Source organism: Drosophila erecta, unplaced genomic scaffold, assembly GCF_003286155.1.
Source record: "Drosophila erecta strain 14021-0224.00,06,07 unplaced genomic scaffold, DereRS2 tig00000000-arrow-pilon, whole genome shotgun sequence".
NCBI lineage: Eukaryota > Metazoa > Arthropoda > Insecta > Diptera > Drosophilidae > Drosophila > Drosophila erecta.
The window spans coordinates 25,179,093-25,198,239 of NW_020825194.1; the positions used below are offsets into that span (position 1 = coordinate 25,179,093).

The 19,147-nt window shown below is 45.1% G+C and overlaps 2 protein-coding genes across 3 annotated transcripts in view; one reads left to right on the forward strand and one right to left on the reverse strand.

Moving 5' to 3' along the window:
• Positions 1 to 19,147, forward strand: part of LOC6552666 (zinc finger protein rotund) — a 37,151-nt gene that overhangs the window by 14,072 nt on the left and 3,932 nt on the right. Inside the window, exons 4-7 of one of the 2 annotated variants that reach the window (XM_001979138.3) lie at positions 235 to 336; positions 1,563 to 1,602; positions 3,466 to 3,516; positions 3,676 to 3,956. In XM_001979138.3, coding sequence (XP_001979174.1) covers positions 235 to 336; positions 1,563 to 1,602; positions 3,466 to 3,516; positions 3,676 to 3,956 — 474 coding nt within the window. Of the gene's footprint in view, positions 1 to 234; positions 337 to 1,562; positions 1,603 to 3,465; positions 3,517 to 3,675; positions 3,957 to 17,961; positions 18,833 to 19,147 lie in introns of those variants that run through there. The other variant, XM_015154935.2, reaches the window with a different exon arrangement.
• LOC6552667 (GTPase-activating protein RacGAP84C) lies at positions 8,139 to 11,337 on the reverse strand. Its single transcript, XM_001979139.3, has 4 exons — positions 11,333 to 11,337; positions 9,220 to 9,564; positions 8,230 to 9,037; positions 8,139 to 8,165 (listed from the first exon to the last, which is right to left on the reverse strand). Exons 1-4 carry the CDS (start codon positions 11,335 to 11,337, stop codon positions 8,139 to 8,141), a joined length of 1,185 nt encoding a protein of 394 aa, XP_001979175.2.

Consider the following 19,147-nt stretch of genomic DNA (forward strand, 5'->3'; position numbering starts at 1 on the left):
AATCATAGTAATTGCCAAATTGTACCTACCGCAGTTTATAATTCACTTAGATATTACAAATATTTAGTACTTGTTAGTCACTTGTGTTGAATTGTGTCATCTTCGAAAGACCTTCTCCTAATGCGCCCTGGAAAGTAAAACAGTTTCCCACTAATATTTGACATACATTTGTATTCCATGTGCTGTGGCCCGGGTAATCGACCAACAAACGAACCGCCAACCCAACAACCACAGCATGCCAAAGACATAAGCGATTACAATCTTTGGCCGCCAACGCCGCGCAGTCATCAGCATGCCAGCGAGCACCATCCGATGTCCCTGAAGCAGGAGTACGAGGTAAGTGAGCCGCTAAATGGTGACGCTCCTCGCTGCGGCAGTAGCATGTTTATCTATAGATCCGTATCCGAACGGTGGTAAAACAAACCGGCATAACTTTATGGCCCGGCCGCTGGTGGGGGCGAAACAAACACAAATTCTAAGCTCGCGTGCCGCCAACGATTTGGATTTGTTTTGCTCTCCGCTTCCTGCTCCACCCAGCCACCCATCCATCCGCCCAACCACCCATCCATCCACCCAACCACCCATCTGGCCACCCATCTAACCACCCATCTAACCACCCATCGCGCTTATTTACTTTCATTGCCCACTGTGTCTGGCCAAAGCCAGACTAGATTTTGCTTTTGTTTCGCCGCTGCAATATTTGTATTTATATTTTCTTGTTGCACTCGGGGCTTCCCCGCCGAACTAAGCATATGGAAATAGTTTAGAAAAAAGCCGGCTGGCATTTATTTTTTGACACAGCCGGCGGCGGGCCATGTTTATTTTATTCGATTTCCATTTTTCTGGCCTCGCATCGATGACGAAGCAGGCCGGGTCGTCCTAGGTCATGTCTGGCTGGAGGATTTTAACCCACATTTGGAATTTACATGCAATCGAAAGCGGTGGCCTTTTTTAGACAACTATTTTCCTTATTTTCCGCACTCCACGCTTTTCCCATTTCCATTTCCATCTATCACTCTCGCTGGCCGGCGGTTAGAATTTTTATTTATATTTGCCGTCAGTGGGGCTGATGTGTCTGGACTGTTGGTTTTGTCACGCATTCGATTTGCTTTTCAATTCATTTATCGCTGGTTTAGCTTTGAATCGCCCTGACAGCTGGCAAAAACATTTGTTACTCGTGATTTGCACTGTGGAAACTGCATTCGCTTTTCGCTGGACATTGTAATGCGATTTGCCGTTCTGAGAGTCATTACGAAATTTGTGTAATGAATAAATATTTTGACAGCGCTCCAAATTGTTTCATGGCCATTTGATGCGGGGTCACTCTCGCCCTCGCACAGTTGCGAATGAATATTTGATAATAATGTTAGGTTGATGGGGTTAATTAAATGTGTGCGGAATAATTATGAAACTAGCAATTACCGTGGATTGGCCAGATTAGAAGCGGCAATTGCAAATCGAATTAACTGAATTGCTTTTGGCCTTTCCACGCCGCTAAGCTTCTGGGACCGCCTAGTGACGCATTAACTAAATGTCAATCCGTGTTCTCCTTTCCCTTTCAGGCCAAAATGAACGACCACCACCACAACAATCTGCAGAAAGGTGAGTCACCAGCGGACCTATCCCAAGGAGCCACCAGATCACTTGATCTACCCAGGACCGAACCTGACTGACAACAATGCTCTTGTTAATTAATTGCTCACAAAAACGGCCCGACCGATAATCACGAATTTCCAAGATTCAGATCGCGGCGCGCGAACCGCAGATCTCCCAGATACCGATCTAAATTCACCCGGCGAAGAATGCAAAAGCTAAATTGGAAAACGCGTGCGGGCCGCCGAACAAAAGCCGCTAAGACAGTCCGCTCCGTTCCCATACTCCCACGGAGTGGCACACGGAAAACAAAACGTTCTCCTTTCCCATTTCACATTAACAAACAAATTATATCTGGGATGCCCAATGAGAGGCTGTTTTATATCAGAACCTACATCTCGATTTAGGAAGTAGCTTTAAGATACTTTTAGAAAAGGACCCCCAAACATCTATGATTAGGAAAATAATCGTAACCGTCACTGAATAACTAATTTGTCTCTAGGAATCCGTCTGACATTCATTGGAATTCAGTATGCACTTATGCCTTTTAATATTCTATTTTATATTAAATGGAAACGATGATAATCGGCTGATTAGCTGAAATTTTTCCAGTGCAGCGAAGTAAGCTGAAAATTGACCTTTAGCAGCCGCAGCAGCAACAACAGTCGCCGAATGCTTACAAGATGTTTACATAAATTCCTAAAATGCAAACAACATTTTAGCCCGGCTCGCTGGCGGAATGGTTGCTGCTGCAACTACCAACCGCCAACAAGCCACATTGACAGCAACACGCTCCTGTTCGGAGGCGCAGTTGCAGCAGCAACTTCCATCCGGATGGCTGGCCGGCCAGGTGAAGGCAAGCCTGGATCTGGACCCCCAGAGCTTGTTGGCGTTGACGTTGGCGGCAATGATCGCCGGCCGATAATGTCAACGCTAGGCAATTGGCCAATAAGGTCGTTGTTGCTGCTACGGTTGCCGTTGCCGTTGCCGCTGCCGTTGCTGTTGCCTTTGTTGCGATAGCGATCGTCCACATTGTTAGCTGCGATGTAGATGTACTCGGATCGGATACTCTGCTTGTACAAATTAACAATAAGGCGACTTTTACTGTGCGCCCGGCTCATATTGCCGGTCGTCCATTTGAAATGCCGCTGAAGAGCTTCAGCTTCCAGGCCACCGTTCATTAGCTGAACTTTCCGGCTGGCGCCACTGGCCAGCTCTCGTGTAATTAACACAGAAGTGGCGGAGGACGGGCCAGCAATTATCTGCAAATGCTTTATTAGAGAAATGTTTTTGACATAGCAGCGGGGCGCCCAGAAACCGAGCTATTCGCTTTGGTTCGGTTTGCTTGGGTTCAGTTCGCTTGTCTAAGCCGGATTACAGAGGAATTTCCCCAGCGCTTATTGCGCTTATTGTTCATAATTATATGAGCACCCCGAAATCCTGGGCAACCCTTCTAGCAGCCAGACAAACTCATTAACGGATTCACACAATTTTTGCACGCAAATGGGCCGCGGAAAAAATTCTAAAGCTCGGGCAAATGCGAAACTATTTTCACATAACTCCTCGGGCGATTTCCCAGTGGCAATCAGCGCGGCCAACTAATGTCTCAGTTTAATTAGAAAAAAGATCAGGCAGCCAGGAGCTGGGTTGCTCAGTTGCTCAGCTGGTCAGGTGGTCAGGTGGCGACATGGCCAACGTGAGTGAACGTCAGCGGCGGCGACTTCAACGGACGCCAAACGACCGGCGAGCGGCGACCAGACCAGAACTTGATGGACAACCGTGGGGCAGCACTAATGCTGCCCCAAGCCGTGGCGCCACTGCCACTGCGCTGACACACAACAACTAAAGGCAACAACTCAATTGCTCTTGCAGGTCACTTTCTGGATGACAATCGTCTGGAGCATCACGCGGTTACCGGACAAGGTGAGTTGATGGGTGCGGTGATGAAAGTTACCGATTCCGGTCAGCTTTGCGATGCAGTTTTAGTGGTTCGTTAAAAAAAAAAATAGCTTAAAACGCTTTTAGTTTATATAGTTCACCTGTATCCCGCGCCTGACCGACTGCCATTTCCTCCCATTGCAGGTGGCCTGGGCCTAGGTGCATCCAACGGAGTAGGCGGAGTAGGCGGTGGCGCCTCTGTGGGCGGCAATTCCAGCCTGGGCGCCAGCTCCCACCACGCCGTCGCCGCCGCCCACCATCACAACCAGGCGGTGGCGGCTGCCTCGGCGGCCGCTTTGCTGGTGGTGCCCCAGCCGATCAATGCCAGCAAAATGGGCGGACCCGGCGGAGTCTCCTCGGTGGCAGGCGGACATGCCACCGGCGGAGGCAGTGGACGCAAATATCAGTGCAAAATGTGCCCCCAGGTGAGTGCATCCGCATCCGTTTCGATTTCCATACCTCGATGCGAGTATATGCCTGCTGCTGGCTATGAAACTCAAGGCTAAGGGTGGCCACAGTTAAATTATGCCGGAGCCGCCGGCTCTGCAGGAACCAGTTGACCGTAAGATTGGGGACCGAGGGGGATCGTGTCCAGTCGGATTCGCAGCTCCGACAGAGCCCAGCCCGGCAAGGCATCGGCTTTTGTTTACAATTTTCCACTTGATTACGCTCGACAAAAGATTCGAATTTCAACGGCACTGAGGGAAAAGCTCAGTGCAGATTTATTAAGATTTTTATAGAAAAGGTGAAGATTCTTAAAGGCCATCGAGCAAGTAATTACTTCTGAAATAAATATGCTTTATACTATTTATTGAGCTTAGAACAAACCTTTACTTAAATATGAAGAAAAATTGAATACTACCTACGAATACTACCAACTATAAACTAATTTATAAATGGATCCATCCACAATTAAATACTTTTTGGGCAACGGCATGAATAGCAGGCATTTGACTCGATTCCTTCAAGGTTTTGATTGATTTTGTCGGTTTGTCCAAGCTTTTGGTACGTTTTTCAGTGCAGTCAGCCAGGCTCGTATCATGTTGCCTGGTTTTCTCACATTTTTTCGCGGCTCATGCACTTGCATTGACACTCAAGCCGTGGCCAAAAGCCAGGCCAAAAGCCCCCGAACCAACAGCTGCAGTTGCTCGTAAAATGTCAATTGTGCAGCGTCCACGGCCTGCGTTGATTGCTGCTAATTGAGCTTATTGTTTTTTAACGGTTATTTGTGGCCTGAACCCTGGCAGGTGCCAGCTGTAAGAGGAGAGCTCTTGTCCAGGAATCCTTGTGGGTCAGCGATATGCGTGAGATTTCATGCCGGTGGGTCTGAGGCATGATATGCGATCTTGTCCGCAATTCACTTCGACCTCTTGAGTATTGCTGAAAATTCTCTGCAACCCTAACCAGAAAGTCACCTGTGCACCTACCTATAGTTTCCCTTCCAGCCCCTATGCTAGGTAAACTATTTCCGCGGCTTTGTTTTGTTCTCGAGGAAGAGCAGCATTGACAGCGAACATTTTCGGACGAATGATGTGTCCGGCTGATATGCCACACCCACAAAGCCCACAATTTGCGGTGCGAGGCTAACAACATTTGCAGCGCTGATGAGCGGCGCCAGCACACACACACCCACAGGAAGGGGTGATTAAAGGGGTGTGCAAGGGGGCGAACACGGACGGAGGTGTTCATTTGTGCGGGACAAAGTGAAATAGCAGCATGCCTAAAAGTATGCTACGCTCTCCGTTTTTTCCTGCTCCGCTGCACGCGTGCTGGTGTGTGTGCGCTTCGTCCTTCTGCGAGTGTGTCAATTTTGCACTTCTTTTTGGCACATGCATGTACTCCCTGTTCGGCTCCGCATGTGTGAGTATGTGTGTGCGTGTGTGTGTGAGCTGCACTACTGGAAATTAGTGCGTTTCTACGCTCAAAAGCGGCTGCTGCTACTTTTTTAATTACCCACACTTCGCATTTTTGTTTTCCTCGGCGATCCAGCTCGTGCTGCAGTACTTTGGCAGTCGGCTTGTTGCTGCCCAGTCCAGCTTCAATTGGAATTACTACACTTGGCACTTTCATATGTACGTATGAAAAAAGAACTGCAGCAGCTCCCCCTGCGTTTTTTTGTACCTTTTGAGCGGCAACTGGCCACATTGCTCCTGCGTCGGTGTGAGTGTGTGGAAGTTTCGGCCAGCCTATCATGTTAGTGTGCGCTGCTCTTCCCCTCTCCATGCGTCCTTTTCCGATGGTTCGGCTGTGGGGGCACAGCATTGCTCTTTCCAACCCGTTTTTTCAGCTGACCAAAAATTATGTTCACCATTTCGGGGCGCATGTCAGGAGGTTTATTCGGTTCTTTTTCGCAGAGGACAAATGAAACACACACATTATTTTAAAATAGATTTTAAAATAAGTTACTAAGCGCCTTGATTGAGTACAGACTTTTTGATGAAAATCATGAAGCCTTGAAAGCGTAGAACTTTAAAGAGCAATGCTTTAAAGATCCCACTATTTAGTCCAACAAGCGAAAATGCATTATGTATTTAATAATTTCCCACAGCGTTCCCTGCATATTTTTAAGCTTTAAAAGCACTCCACAAACAACATTCCAAACTCAACGCAAATATTTGTTTTCCCAAGGAAAGTCCTTATTGTAATTGAAATCCTTTAAAAACAAAATTAATCACGGACGTGTGTTTTTTAAAGTTTTTTACCTTCAACAAAATATTTGTCTTATCCACAAAAAACGGCAAGAAGAATACGGGAAAAGGGAACTTTTTATGGACCACATGCCGCGCCCACTTGTTTGGGGCGACCGACACAAAGCTTACATAAAATTATAGAACACGCCTAGCAAAGAGGCAAAAAAGGGCTGAATTAACTGAAATAAACAGAAAAGTGCGCTGCGATTTTTACCCCATCTTATTATTAGCACCACGCTGCACTAGTGTTTGTGCGCGATTCTGGTTTCCAGTTTTTCATTCTGCTCCACCTCGCCACGCATAAAACGCTACTATTTTTAACTGCAATTTTTTAGTTTTGTTTGACATTTGCATTTACTTTTTTCCGTTATTCCTTGCTGCGCTTTCAACTTTGTGTGAGCTCATGTGTGGCAGGCACTAACACAATTACACATGTGGTAAGAGGGGCGGCATGGCGGTATGGCGGTATGGGGCAAGCTCACACTATCAATTAGTGAATTACATGCGAACAACGAGCGGAAAATGCGCGAGCGGGTGAAAAACTGCCGACAAAAATAGAAAAATTGCACAAATTTGTTGCGCACATCAAAACAAACACACGCACACGCACTCGCGAGCGCGGCCCACACACACACACACACACACACACATCGGCGGACTGTGTCTGTTATTCCCCTCATTTAATTAACAATAAAAATAGGCTAAAAAGTCTTAAAAAAGCAAAAACTGCACGCGAATTATGCAGGCGCACAAAACACGCCGCGCACACTCACATACATTGCAGTCATGCCATTTGTTAAACAATTTTAACTCGCGCCCCCAAGTAGGCAATGTTTTCCGCACACGCACACACGCGGCGGGCATTAAAATGTGATCCGATATAATACATGAATTATGTAAACTATTTTTATTTTTGTTTTGCCTATTTATTTTTGCATTTTTTCGCTGCATTTTTCCGACACGGTATTGGTGCGAACTGCCCCTAAAAGCGCACTGGTGTGCGTGCCTGCGTTTTGTGGCCTTTGGCATTAGCATTTGGTTAACGTTAACGGGCGACCACTGCAACAATTGCCAGCCCATTTGCCATTTCTGCCATTTCTGCCATTTCTGGCGGTTAGCAACAGAAGCGCACTGCAAATGCTCTTCACACGCATGCCGTCTCGCTTTGTGTTTGTTTTTTGATTGTATTATACATTATTTGGACCATGTACGAGTGTTGGTCTGGGATCCGATCGACTGATATTGGGAGTGAGTCTATTTATGCACTCGTCCAGTGCATTCGAGTTTTGTTTTGCTTTGCTTGTTTTTTGCATTTAATGGCCGCACTTTTTGCACGGCACTCTCCAAATTGTTTTTAAAATGCTAACTTTTTTCTTGGCGCTTTAACTTATTTATATGTGTTCGCGGCGAAATATTTTACTTTGTGCTTTGGTTTACGCTTCAAAGAAACATAAATATGGGAAATGGAAATTATTAATTTTTTACATGTTTTCAACGGTTGGGAATTAATCAACGTTCGGCGAAAAAAATTGCAAATTCAATTAAAAATGTTTATTAATGTTTCAATACTCGAAATATATAGTTTTACGATAACGTCGCTCTGGGCCATGCTAGATTATTTATGTGGTGCGAATAAGATTTTGGCTCGGCTTTTTATTCCATCAGCCGAATTTCAAATTGTTTACTGAAAATAATGGGGATTTTTTTGAGAGCAGCTTATGGTGATTTAATAAATCAAGAACTGCACTTGAGAGTTCAAGTGACTCGTATGCAATGATAAGTGTTTATGAGCCGCGTTTAATCCAACACAACATATACATTTTAGAGATCAAATTTTTATTAATTTTATAACAGTAATATAAAATAAAATGAAACCAGCAACATTCAAAAGGTTGACTGCATCCATTCTGAATTTCACTATAGATTAGTACTGCTAAGGTTAACCTGCAACAAGAAGTACTCAGTGAAAGATTTATCTGAAATGTTTGATTCAACTTCATTGTCTTACCATGGATCTAAAGTAGGTCTTAACCGAAGACCATCCCAGATTGGACGAGCTGTCCCAGTAGCGCTGATTGTACCGGTCATCAAAATCATAGGTGCTGCCCAAAGAAGTGGGAAGGGGGTGGACTTCCAAGAACTGGGACCAAAATCCGGGGGGCAACAGAAGCAGCATCTTCAGCACCCGCTGCCAAATGACCACATTTTCGAGGGTCAGGTCCAGGTCTCCAAACAGAGTTGGGGCGAAGATCACGGCTAGATTGTTGACCGTCATACGGACGGCAGGACTTTCGGCAACTCTCTGCCAGTGCAGCATTAGGTAGGCCAACGTATCCCTGTGGGCCTGATGCAGCTCCAGAACCGCTAGATACACCGCCATCTCTACAGCCAGAGGATCCTCATGCCGCGTGGCCTCCTCGAAGTCTCTGCGCAGGTAAATGGGAATCAGAGGGTGAACCAACTGACGCAGGAAGTCCTTTACACAACAGCACAATGTGTGCGTGTCCTTATTGCCCAAGTGCGGCTTGGACTTGCCGCGCAGCAGCTTCCGACACAGCCGCTTGCATTTCTCCCGTGTCGAGGACACACGGTAGAGTCCTTCCTGCTGCAGTCCTCGCGCCTCGATCTCCGTTACACAATGGACAATTAAGGCAGGCACCATGGGCGCCACTCTAGGCGCATAATCGCTGAGGATTCCCCGTTTCGTGGACATTTGGGGCTGGGGAATGCAGTTCACCGTCAGCTGGCGGCAGCAAGCGATGTGGCACCGAAGCGGACACGCCCGACACCGCAGGCTGGCCATGGCGAAGCGGATCCTGGAAGGAGACCAGGAACACGCGGTTAGGAAATGCAGGCTAGAGAGGGTAAAGATGTTATTCAACTTTGCATGTCAGTATAATTCCTGGAAAACGTGGGCTAGTTCTGATCTGAAGCTCCACGTTTCAGTGATTAGCAACATTAAATGCACCTTGCGTTGAACTCAACAAATGCCACTCACCTTTTCCGGCAGTGTACGCAGTTCCCCACGTTGTAGTAGTAGGACTTAATCTTGAAGTTGTGCTCCCTCAGCAGCCCGGAGTGCGACTGCGAGCAGAAGTCGAGTCCGTCCGTGGACACGCCATCGCTGCCACTGGGATTCATGTCCACGTGATCCTGCAGAGAGTCCAGGGACTGCGATCCGAACATGCGGTAGTGCTCGCTGAGGTCATCGTAGGATCTATACTCCCGCAGAAGCCTCCGTTTGTTCTGCATTGTGGGGCGATCGGCAGGCAAATAAAATCGGGTTGGAGGCGTCTGACTCCCAGAACCACTAATCGTCAAGCTGGCGATTGATTCAGCTGTTCTGGTCAGTTGGCAATTTCCGAAGGGAGGCCACTTCGGATTGAGTCAGCCACGCAGAAGTTATCGGCTCGCTTCTCCGAATACACGGCCAAAATGTTTATTTACACTTCCGGCTTATTTGGAATCGGGTGAAAGCTGACGGTCTAAACAGTTCTGGCAGTACAAAAATGCGATCAGCCATAGACATTGCCTACTGTGTCTCTAAAATTATAAATAATCCGTCAGTCTGCTCTACTCTTTATTGAAAAATTAATAAATAGTCAGCCGCGTCAAATGGGCGACTTGTAAGGCAAAATGCAATTTTCCTTAAATAATTATTATAAACTATATTCTTAGTATACTTCTCGTCTTTTTGTGCCTAAAAATAATTGATGTCATTTTTTGCTCTGTCTTCTCTCTATAAACAAGCCAGTGTTGTTATTTGTACGTTCTTGATTCAAATAAATGCGTTAAGGACAATCAAAGCCCATTTAAAACCCCTTTACTAGAGGATTTATTGTCACACCGAGATTCAATGTCACGATACAAACCTAAAAATCCCCAAAAACAAAAAGAATGCCAAAAATCGAACTGAAAAACAATTTGCTAAAGTATCTATGAATTCTAAGCGCCCAGAAAATGGCTCAATGGCGACGCTAAATGGATGAAAAATTCATGGAAAACCGTTTTGCGGCCACCAGACATAGAATGCAACCAGCAAAAATGTAGTACGAAAAAATGCTACAGTTCATGTGAGGCGGGCACGTCAGAAAGCGAAAATGTTGAGTAAACGTGGTGCTAAAAAAACACAAAAATTAGAATTTAAAGGGATTTTGAGCTTGGAGTTTTTGTGGAATACGAAACGTTGATCTGTCTGTTGATTTAATGGGTAATCATTAGCCACTTTTTGAGCTGATTTTCCTGCGATTTTAAAGTACCGATAGGGCGAAAACAAAATAATCATGGCACTTTTCAGTTTCGGCTGCGGATTGAAGAGCAGCGGCAGCAAAATTAACGAACAAGGCGGGGAATTTGATTTTTATGCTTTTTGGTAGTCGTTTTTTAGGCGTCAGCTGCAATGACGCCGGTGTGTGTCTGTGTGCGTGAGCATATGAGGGTGTGGGTGTGGGTGAGCTTTGGGCTGAGATCCTGAGGATGGTTGCCACTGCCACATTGAATTCGTAGTTATTAATGCGTATTGAAATGCACACATTGCTGTGAGTGAGAGTGTGTCTCTCTCTCTGTGATTACGCGGCGTGTGTGTGGGCGCAGTATTCATAATTGCACTTGTGTGGGTTTCTATCTGTGTCGGCCTGTTTTGTTTGTATTCAAAGTCCACAAATACGAGTCACGCATCGCAATAAGCCCATGCAATCCCCTGCCTCGCTCCCTTTTCCGAAAATGCTTTTTTGTACTTTTTCTGATTCGCCTGTGAATGTGTGTGTTCAAATACGTGTGTGGCCCTATATGTGTGGCTGTCCGTTGCGTATTCAAAAAGGAAAAAAAGAACAGAAACACAACAAAACAGCATAAAAAATGTTTGGACATCCACAAAACATGCAAAAAAGAGGGGAGCTGAACTGCGAGTACTGGGCAAAAACGAGTGGGAAAAATGGCATCAAAGCACGTTGACAGTGTTGCCACGTGGTGATAATTAATTTTTCACACACAAAAGTTGATCAAAATGTTTTTATCCGGTGCCTGGAAAATTTAAGAAACCATTTGGTGGAATCAAGCTCAAAATATTCAAAACTTTCAAGCTTCTGAGGCGAATAAAACGTTCATCTTACAGCATAGTCTTCTGAACTAGAACCATAAATTTTGCAATTTATCAATTAAAATACCCAGATAGATATTCTATAGGTACTTACTTACTCTTAAAATATGCCCATAACAATTTCAACAGCCGAGCAAATTTATTTTTAAATTTTATATGCATATGCAAGTGAAAGTTAAGTAAACATAAAATCGGCAAGTTATTGTTCAGTTCTCCAACCAAAACATACCGCATAAAAATCTGTTTTGTGGGATAAAACCAAACTATTCAAATTCTGAAAAGCTGGCCTGCACATAAGAAGGCCGATATGTTTTTAAGCTTGAAAAATCAGTTCACTAAGTGACCTTTTGTGAATTGAACTATAAATCGCAAAACAACCTGTTAAAGAATTCCGCCTCAATCGCCGCTTTGTCTAACCCAATTCTAGTTGGGCACTAAAAACAACAATTTATAATAAATTGTATTTTTCAATGGCAACTCTGCTATTTTTTAAGGCTCTTCCTCTCCCTTTCTTTCTGCCGCGGGCCAGGATGCAAAAACCTAAAAAACAAAATCTAAAGCGAAAACACAGATGCAAATGCAACAGCAATAGCAACAGCACCAAAGCGGTGGGGAAATGGCTGAAAAAAAATGATTGTGTTTTGCGAACGGGGGGTCAAAATGCACAAGGTGCAAGCGAGACGGGGCGACAGAAAGGAAGAAATTTATTTCCTGTGGCAGGAAAAAAATTGGAAAAAGGAGGGGCGCCGAGAGAAAAAATGCACAGCAAATGGAAATGGAAAAAATGCTGGGAAAAAATGTGCAAACTGCCGGGAAGAAAAAAGAGTGGGAGGGTTTGGCCGGGCGAAGAAGTTGAGGCAAGGTTGCAATGCGAAAAAAAGAACTTAGAAATATCAGCAACCACGGCAGCAGACGAACGTCGACGTCGGCAGAGGGCAGCAGTGGGGGTGGCTGGGCATGGCAGGGGGTTGCTGTGGGCGGAGTGGGCGAAGTGGGTGGCCGAATGTGAGGTGGTTGCTGTTGGCAGTTAAGCCAGCGCGGTGGCTTAGGTCAGGGCGGAGGCTGCTGCCTTTGCTGCTTTTTCTGCTGCTTCTCGGCTGCCCGAGGTGAGTGCTGCTTGCGCCCACCCCTTTGGGCGCTCAGCCCCTCGCTGCTACATTTTTTGGGGATTTTTAGCGCCACCCATGTCGGGCTGATTGAGTGCTAGAAAGCGCAACCACAGAAACGAGGCGGCCAGCAAAAGTGTTGCCTATTTCCCGGCGCTATTGATTAATCTGCCAGTTCACGGTATTTTAGTTGAAATATCGCCGGGAAAAAGCGGAGCCGCAATAATGACTTTTGTTAATTGTTGACCAGTGCCAAACAAAAGCAAAGCGCAAACAAATTCAAAAGCACACAAAAGCAGCCTGCAAAGTCAACTGAAACGTGTGCTCTCGCTCTCTCTTTCTCCTGCGGCATTCCCCTCTCCTTTGCGCAATAAAAAAAGCACGTTCGCATCAAAGTCGAACAAAACAAAATGCAAAAAAATGGGGGCAGGGGCGGCTGGCAGGGGGTGGGGCAGACAGGATATTTGGGGCGGCAAAGGCTAACAGCGAAAAAATTCCTGTGCGTCTGTGTGAGTGTATTGGCATGGCCATGTGCTTGTGTGCGTGGGTTTGTCGCCGGCGCAAAATTCCCCTTTATTTTTTTACACAATTTTTTTCCGCGTTTTTTAGAGCCCCCTGCCCCACCTCCTCTCCGCTCCTCTCCGCTCCTCTTTGAGTTTGGGTCAATGTTGGCGCTGCTCCTGTGCTGTTGTTGTTGCTGCTGCTGGCAGGTGGCAGCACTGCCGACGTCGCAGCATTTGAATAGCGGCAGCAGAGGCGCTGACTGCGACGCCACAGCTCGCCGCCTATGCAACCAAAACTTTTTTCTCTGTGTGCGTTTGGATATTTTTTCGGTTTTTTTGCTATGTCCTTTTTTTGTTGTATTTGATTTTTTTGCTCGCTTAGTTGTTGGCGCTGCTGCTGCTGCGGCCGCTGCTTTTTTTCGAAGTTACCGCTTGGTTGTGTGAGTGTGTTTGTGTCGGCCGGCGGCGGCCTTTAGTAAGCCAGGCCCACACCCACACCGCCCACACCGCCCACACCACCCCCCGCCACCCACAAACATACATACACACTCACACACACAGATGGACTCTGCTGCCGCTGCGTTTTGAAGCTTCGCAGTGGTGTTAGTGCGCGTTTTGTCTGTCTGCCTGTCGATGCTGCGTCGCTTCTGCATCTGTGTGTGTGTTCTGGAGAGTATCTGTGTGTGCGGTTCGCCCCCCAAAAATATATTGTTTCAGATTTTTTCATCATCGCTTTAGTTGAGTTTTTACATTGGTGACGGATCGTGCTCTCGGCTCCGGCACGCTCGCCAAGTCCGTTCAGTCTGCTCCGTGTTTTTTCTCCGTGCGCAACATGTTCCTTGAGTCCGTACCGCCGAGGACGATATCAACAAAGGATAACGATAGCGATACGGATACGGATACGGAAGTGGATGTGGATGTGGATGTGGATGCGCGTGTGACCACTACTACCAGTGCAGCCAGCGAAATAACAACACGACAACACCACGAGAAACGTCTTCGGCGAAACTCCTTCGCCTCCTGCTCGTCGCCGCGGCAACGTTAAGAAAAAGTATCTCAGCCGCAAGGAAAGCTCCCACGAAAAAATGCGAAAATATTGAGAAAAAACAAGCGAAAACTCACACACACAGGCAGTGGGTTTTTTCTTGACTTGGTCTCGGTCTCGGTCTCCGTTTCCGTTTCCGTTTCCGGTGGTACGTGTGCGCGCTTTTCAACGTTTTCCGGCTTCCCCGCTCGCCAGTGTGTGTTTTTATTTATTGTCGGCCAGGAAAAAAATATCGGGCTTGCGAGTGTGGGTGTGCATCTTAAGGATACGCGAGATTCTAACGCAACGCGTCCTTGTCTTGGTCACGTGCAGAGAAACCCTGAAGAAAGCCAGCCAAGCAGCCACAGCTGGCTTTGTTTTGCTTCTGAGCGTGTCCTGGTGTCCTGGAGTGAGTGTGTGTGTGTGTGTGTGTGTGTGTGTTTGTGGGGAAGCTGGCGGGCTTTACATATAAATAATAAATGTTCTTCGCCGGTCGCCGTGCATGTGTTGGTGTGCCTGCACCGCGTATCAGCTGTTTCTTGTGCACAATATCAAGGTCAAAAAAACTTCTGCAACTTGGGCGTGCGAGCAAGCAACCAATTTCCAAATCAGATTTAATGGCCTGAATTTTGATACTAAAGGGGAGATATCCAAAAATCCTTTGTCTGCCACCGCTTTCTTGTGCAGTTTCAATTCGCACACATCACAAATATTTTCAAAGTACTTAAAAACAAAAAGTTAGCTTGAGCACTGCTCAATGTAGAAATATGTGAATGTGAAATATTTTAAATTCTTCTGAGATTGAAATAATGAACCTGCGGTACACAAAGTAATATAAATAGAGTTCATAGCAAATAAACTAAAAATTGATGGCTCAAAATAATAACACTAATAAGTCATTGAAGCTGTTTAGATATTTGCAAAGGTATTCTTACCTATTGTAGCAGATATCTTATTGCCCCAGGAGTATGATTTTAGCTTTTACTATTCATATGTACGGTTGCCATAGAAAAACTAGGATTAGCAGTTAAATATTATAATTTTTAAAGAAATACCGAAGTTTAGTACAGATATTGGTACATAAAAATGTAAATATCTCAGCAATATTTGGATGAGGAAGACCATTGATTAAAGGTATCCAATATCCAATATCTGCACATTAGTAAGATTTTGATGGGAAATCACTTGATTATGAAGTTCTAACCCTGTGATCCCAAGTTCTCTAAGCTGTCATCAGCTTGAAAGGAGTATCCTAATCGAAGCCATGAGACCCGCTGGGCTGTCGGGTCCGTTTTCTCAAAGGTTCCCAGCTCAGCTGGTCGCAATGTCAACCGCTCGATGGCCAGATAATTTTCCACTCGACTTCACCGACTCGAGCCTTGAGTTGATCCGGTCCAATCAAGCTGAAACTAATTGGGCACCGCAGAACACCTGATTCGGAGCTGGTCCAGCGTGATTTTTGGGTTCCCGAAACTCGATAGGCTGAGAAGATCGCTGGGCCACCGCCGGAGTGGGATTTCGGTTATTACTGCTCGCATAAGCAGCCGTTAATGGGGCCTTTTGGCCAGCAGCTGTTGCTCCAGTTGGACATTCGGGCCAAAGTCCTTTTGAGAGCGATCAGTTTATCAAAGACTAGCGCGGCGATAACAACGCTTACAAGGGTCCCCCGGGCGTACGCTCCTAATAAGATGAACAGAATATTTTTAATTATGGCAAACACACATAATATTAATTGCATATTTTAAGTGATGCGAAATTAATTAATGATTAGTGCAAAAAGCTGACAAAATCAACTCCTATGGCAAAATGTGAAAATAAATATCATTAAAATGCATAAGAAACTAGCCGTGTAAAAAAGGTGAACACAAAGAAAAAAAAGTATCACATAACATCGCGCAATGCATTTTTCATAAACTGAAACAATAAAAAACTGTGGAAAAAGTGGAAATATTTTTGTGATTCTGAACAAGTTAATACAAAAACCTAAAGAGCGGCGTGAAAAATGCATTAATCAGAATTAAATAAAAAAAACACAGCAACAACAGCAAATTATGAATAATAAAAGAGCGCGCAAAACTTTTTACACATTTTTCAATTAATAACAACCCCCGCAAATCTGTGAGGGAATGCGGCTGGAGAGCCGGGCGAGAATATTGCCAAACCGCTAAATGTTAATTAGTTAAAAGCCCAAACTACGTATTAACACAATCGGAAAAACCCAACCCAAACTCAGTGTAAATGCAAACACAGACAGAGGCATCATATTTTCCCCAGCTGAAATTTTTTGCTTTTAGTTTCAAATGCTTTTTTGCATTTCTTGTTTTGCGCCATTAATACATTATGTGCAATCCGCCTATATAGCCGCCTGGGCTGCATGTTTGTTCAGCTTCCTATATAAATTAAATGGCTATGTCAAAAAAGTCAATATTTAGCAAACCAATAAAAAAAGAAATCACACCGCCTGACTGGCGGGAGAACGGGCTTATGTGCCTTTTGCGCAAAAAAGGAATACGTATTTCATAATGAGCATAGATCATTTCGATAGAAGTTACGGGCCCCTAAGCACAGAGTGAGTCGTTTTAAGAGATTGTACCCAATTTAATTAGGAATACATTAAAAAATGTGAAAAGTACTAGGCTACTTCTGTTTCCATTTCAAGCAGCAAAATCATTTAAATTCATTTCGCATTTCATATTTGCCACCAGGCATTCCATAGCTCATTGTCATGTCAATTAAATCTCAGAGAACCTCTCAGCTCTTACATTTCAATTTCATAAATTATTTGTTAATCATGCATTAACACTTGCAATAATTAAACCAAAACCACAGCTCGCTCGCTTGCATTTGCATGTCAGCAGCCAAAGTGTTGACAAATTTATTTTACCATCTTTTTTGAACCGGCAAATATCTAACAACCAAAAATGGCATTCAAGGTCAATGGTATAGACGCAAAAAATCCACTCAATTTATATCTAAACAAACTAATAAAAACAAGGTGAAAAAGAGCCACATTGACAGCACAACAAAGCAAACAAATGCTCAACTCATGAATGAATAATTTGTCGCGCTTAGAACTAGAAGGTATCGAATTGGAGCGTTTCAATGAAAAACCGAGCACAAAAATACCATAGAGGACTTTCACCTGGAAAATTCCACAGGATGTCTGCGGCATGTCTGCGCCTGAATGACTAGCTATCCACAAAAAAATCGGGAAAACCGGTGGAGGTTGAAAAAGCATAGCCAAGCATTTATACAAATATATAGAAAAAATCTAATCGAAGGCAGCCCAAAAAGAAAAGTGCATAGAAAATGGAAAATGGAAAAACGAAATCGCTTCGCAAAAAGTCGTACACAAGCCAGAAAAGCCAAATTCGTGCGGAAAAAATATTTTTGTCGCGTAAAAAAGTTAAGGGGAATAGGGAAAAAATGTGAGCAGGCGTACCAATTGAAAATGCAAAATAAAAGTGAATCGTGGAAAAAATGGCGTTAGATTTAGGACAACAAAAGCGGAGACAAAAAGTCGCTTTTCCGGCTCCCCGGTGCAGCCAGTCGAAACCAAAGCGTTTTTGCGGTCGGATCTCGCAGGTTTCCAGTGGAGCTTCGTTTCTGTTATCTCCCCCCTTTATTTAATATTGGCTTTGGCAGTTGGGGCACAATGTCAACAAAGCGCTAACACAGCTTCAACAAAGTTATTCTGCTTCGCAAATTGTTGCATTCGCATTCATTAGAAACCGAGTTGTGAGAATGCTCGGGTTCAATCTCTGGTTGGAGGATGTGTTAAAGGGATATTTTAGGATAGGATTTTCATTACATATTAAAAAAATCAAAAGGATCTTTTACAACTGCAGAGATAAACTATAGAATATAAGAAAGAATGAGTAAAGTTGTGCTTGGACCAGTGAAAAAAACTAAACCAAAATAGATTTAATTCTCGGGTTCAATCTCTGTTCGGAGGATGTGTTAAAGGGATATTTAGGATAGAATTTTCATTACATATTAAAAAAATCAAAAAGATCTTTTACAAGTGCAGAGATAAACTATAAAATAAAACAAGGAAAGAGTGAAAACCTAAAGATACCTGCCAACCCACGAGGAAAAAATTGTTCTTGGACCAGTGAAAAAAATAAACCAAAATAGATTTAATAAGCAGCCAAATGGAAGGCCGCCTCATCGAGTACCGGCCGATAGGCGGCGGTCTGGACTACCACCACAATTCGCCGCTGATCGGGGAGATTCCGCCCGCTGGCGGGGATTACTCCCATGCCGTGCATCGCTCCATCGATCACCTGCGGAACAGCCTCAACGAGCGCGTGGCCCTGGGTCCACTTAGTGTGTTCTCCAACACGGCCGACTTGAGGAACTCCGTCCTCAGCTACAGCCAGCAGCCCCACCAGCAACCCCAGCCACCGCAGCAGCAGCAGCAGCAACAGCAGCAGCAGCAGCATCACCAGCAGCAGCAGCACCAGTACCAGTTGGTGCCGGAACCCAAGCCGAGTATCACCAATCTGGAGAGCAGTGTGGCCTCCTCGGCGGTCAGTGGATCAGTGGCCAGTAGCCAAAAGCACGTGAACGATGCAGTGGTGAGCAGCAGCAGTGGGAGCAGCAGCACCGCTGGACCCGCCCCCACCGGCTCCACCAGGGGCCGCAAGTCCCGGATCTACCCCAATCCCAACCAGCACATCATAGTGACCAGCAACAGCGTGGACAATGGCGGCATCCGGATGCAGAATGCGACGCTGAACGAAAGAAATTCTCAAAATTCCTCTGCGGGGGCTGCTGGCGTGGGCAATGTCACCACGGCAGCGGGATCCGGCAATGGCATCTCGTCCTCCACCAGCTCGCCGCACCACATGACCCAGTTGGACGTTAAGGACACCAAGGTGATGGGGAACTTCCGAACTAAGTCTGCAACATTTTATATTTGGATTAGGGGTGCCGCAAAGTATCTATTTCACGATAATAATAACGAATAATTTCTCTGTTGAGTTAGGAGGTCACCAGGGAGGTGGGGAAAGTCTACAAGTCTTGTATGAACATTTTTGATACCTAAATCAGTTTTTATGAAGCCGAGCTTTTTCGCGAATCATAATTTGGCTAACCTTTGGTTTCACTCAAGAACTAACAACAACATTTTTGGTTATACACGTGTATTAAGTTAAACAAACCTTAAGTTTTGTATTGATATGTTTGATATG

What these genes read in the sequence shown, in the direction of transcription:
- LOC6552667 (XM_001979139.3), bottom strand. An exon ending in TGCGTACACTGCCGGAAAAG is followed by an intron (nt 9,038 to 9,219) that starts GTGAGTGGCATT and finishes GTCTCCTTCCAG; the next exon opens with GATCCGCTTCGCCATGGCCA. An exon ending in AGACCTACTTTAGATCCATG is followed by an intron (nt 8,166 to 8,229) that starts GTAAGACAATGA and finishes TTCTTGTTGCAG; the next exon opens with GTTAACCTTAGCAGTACTAA.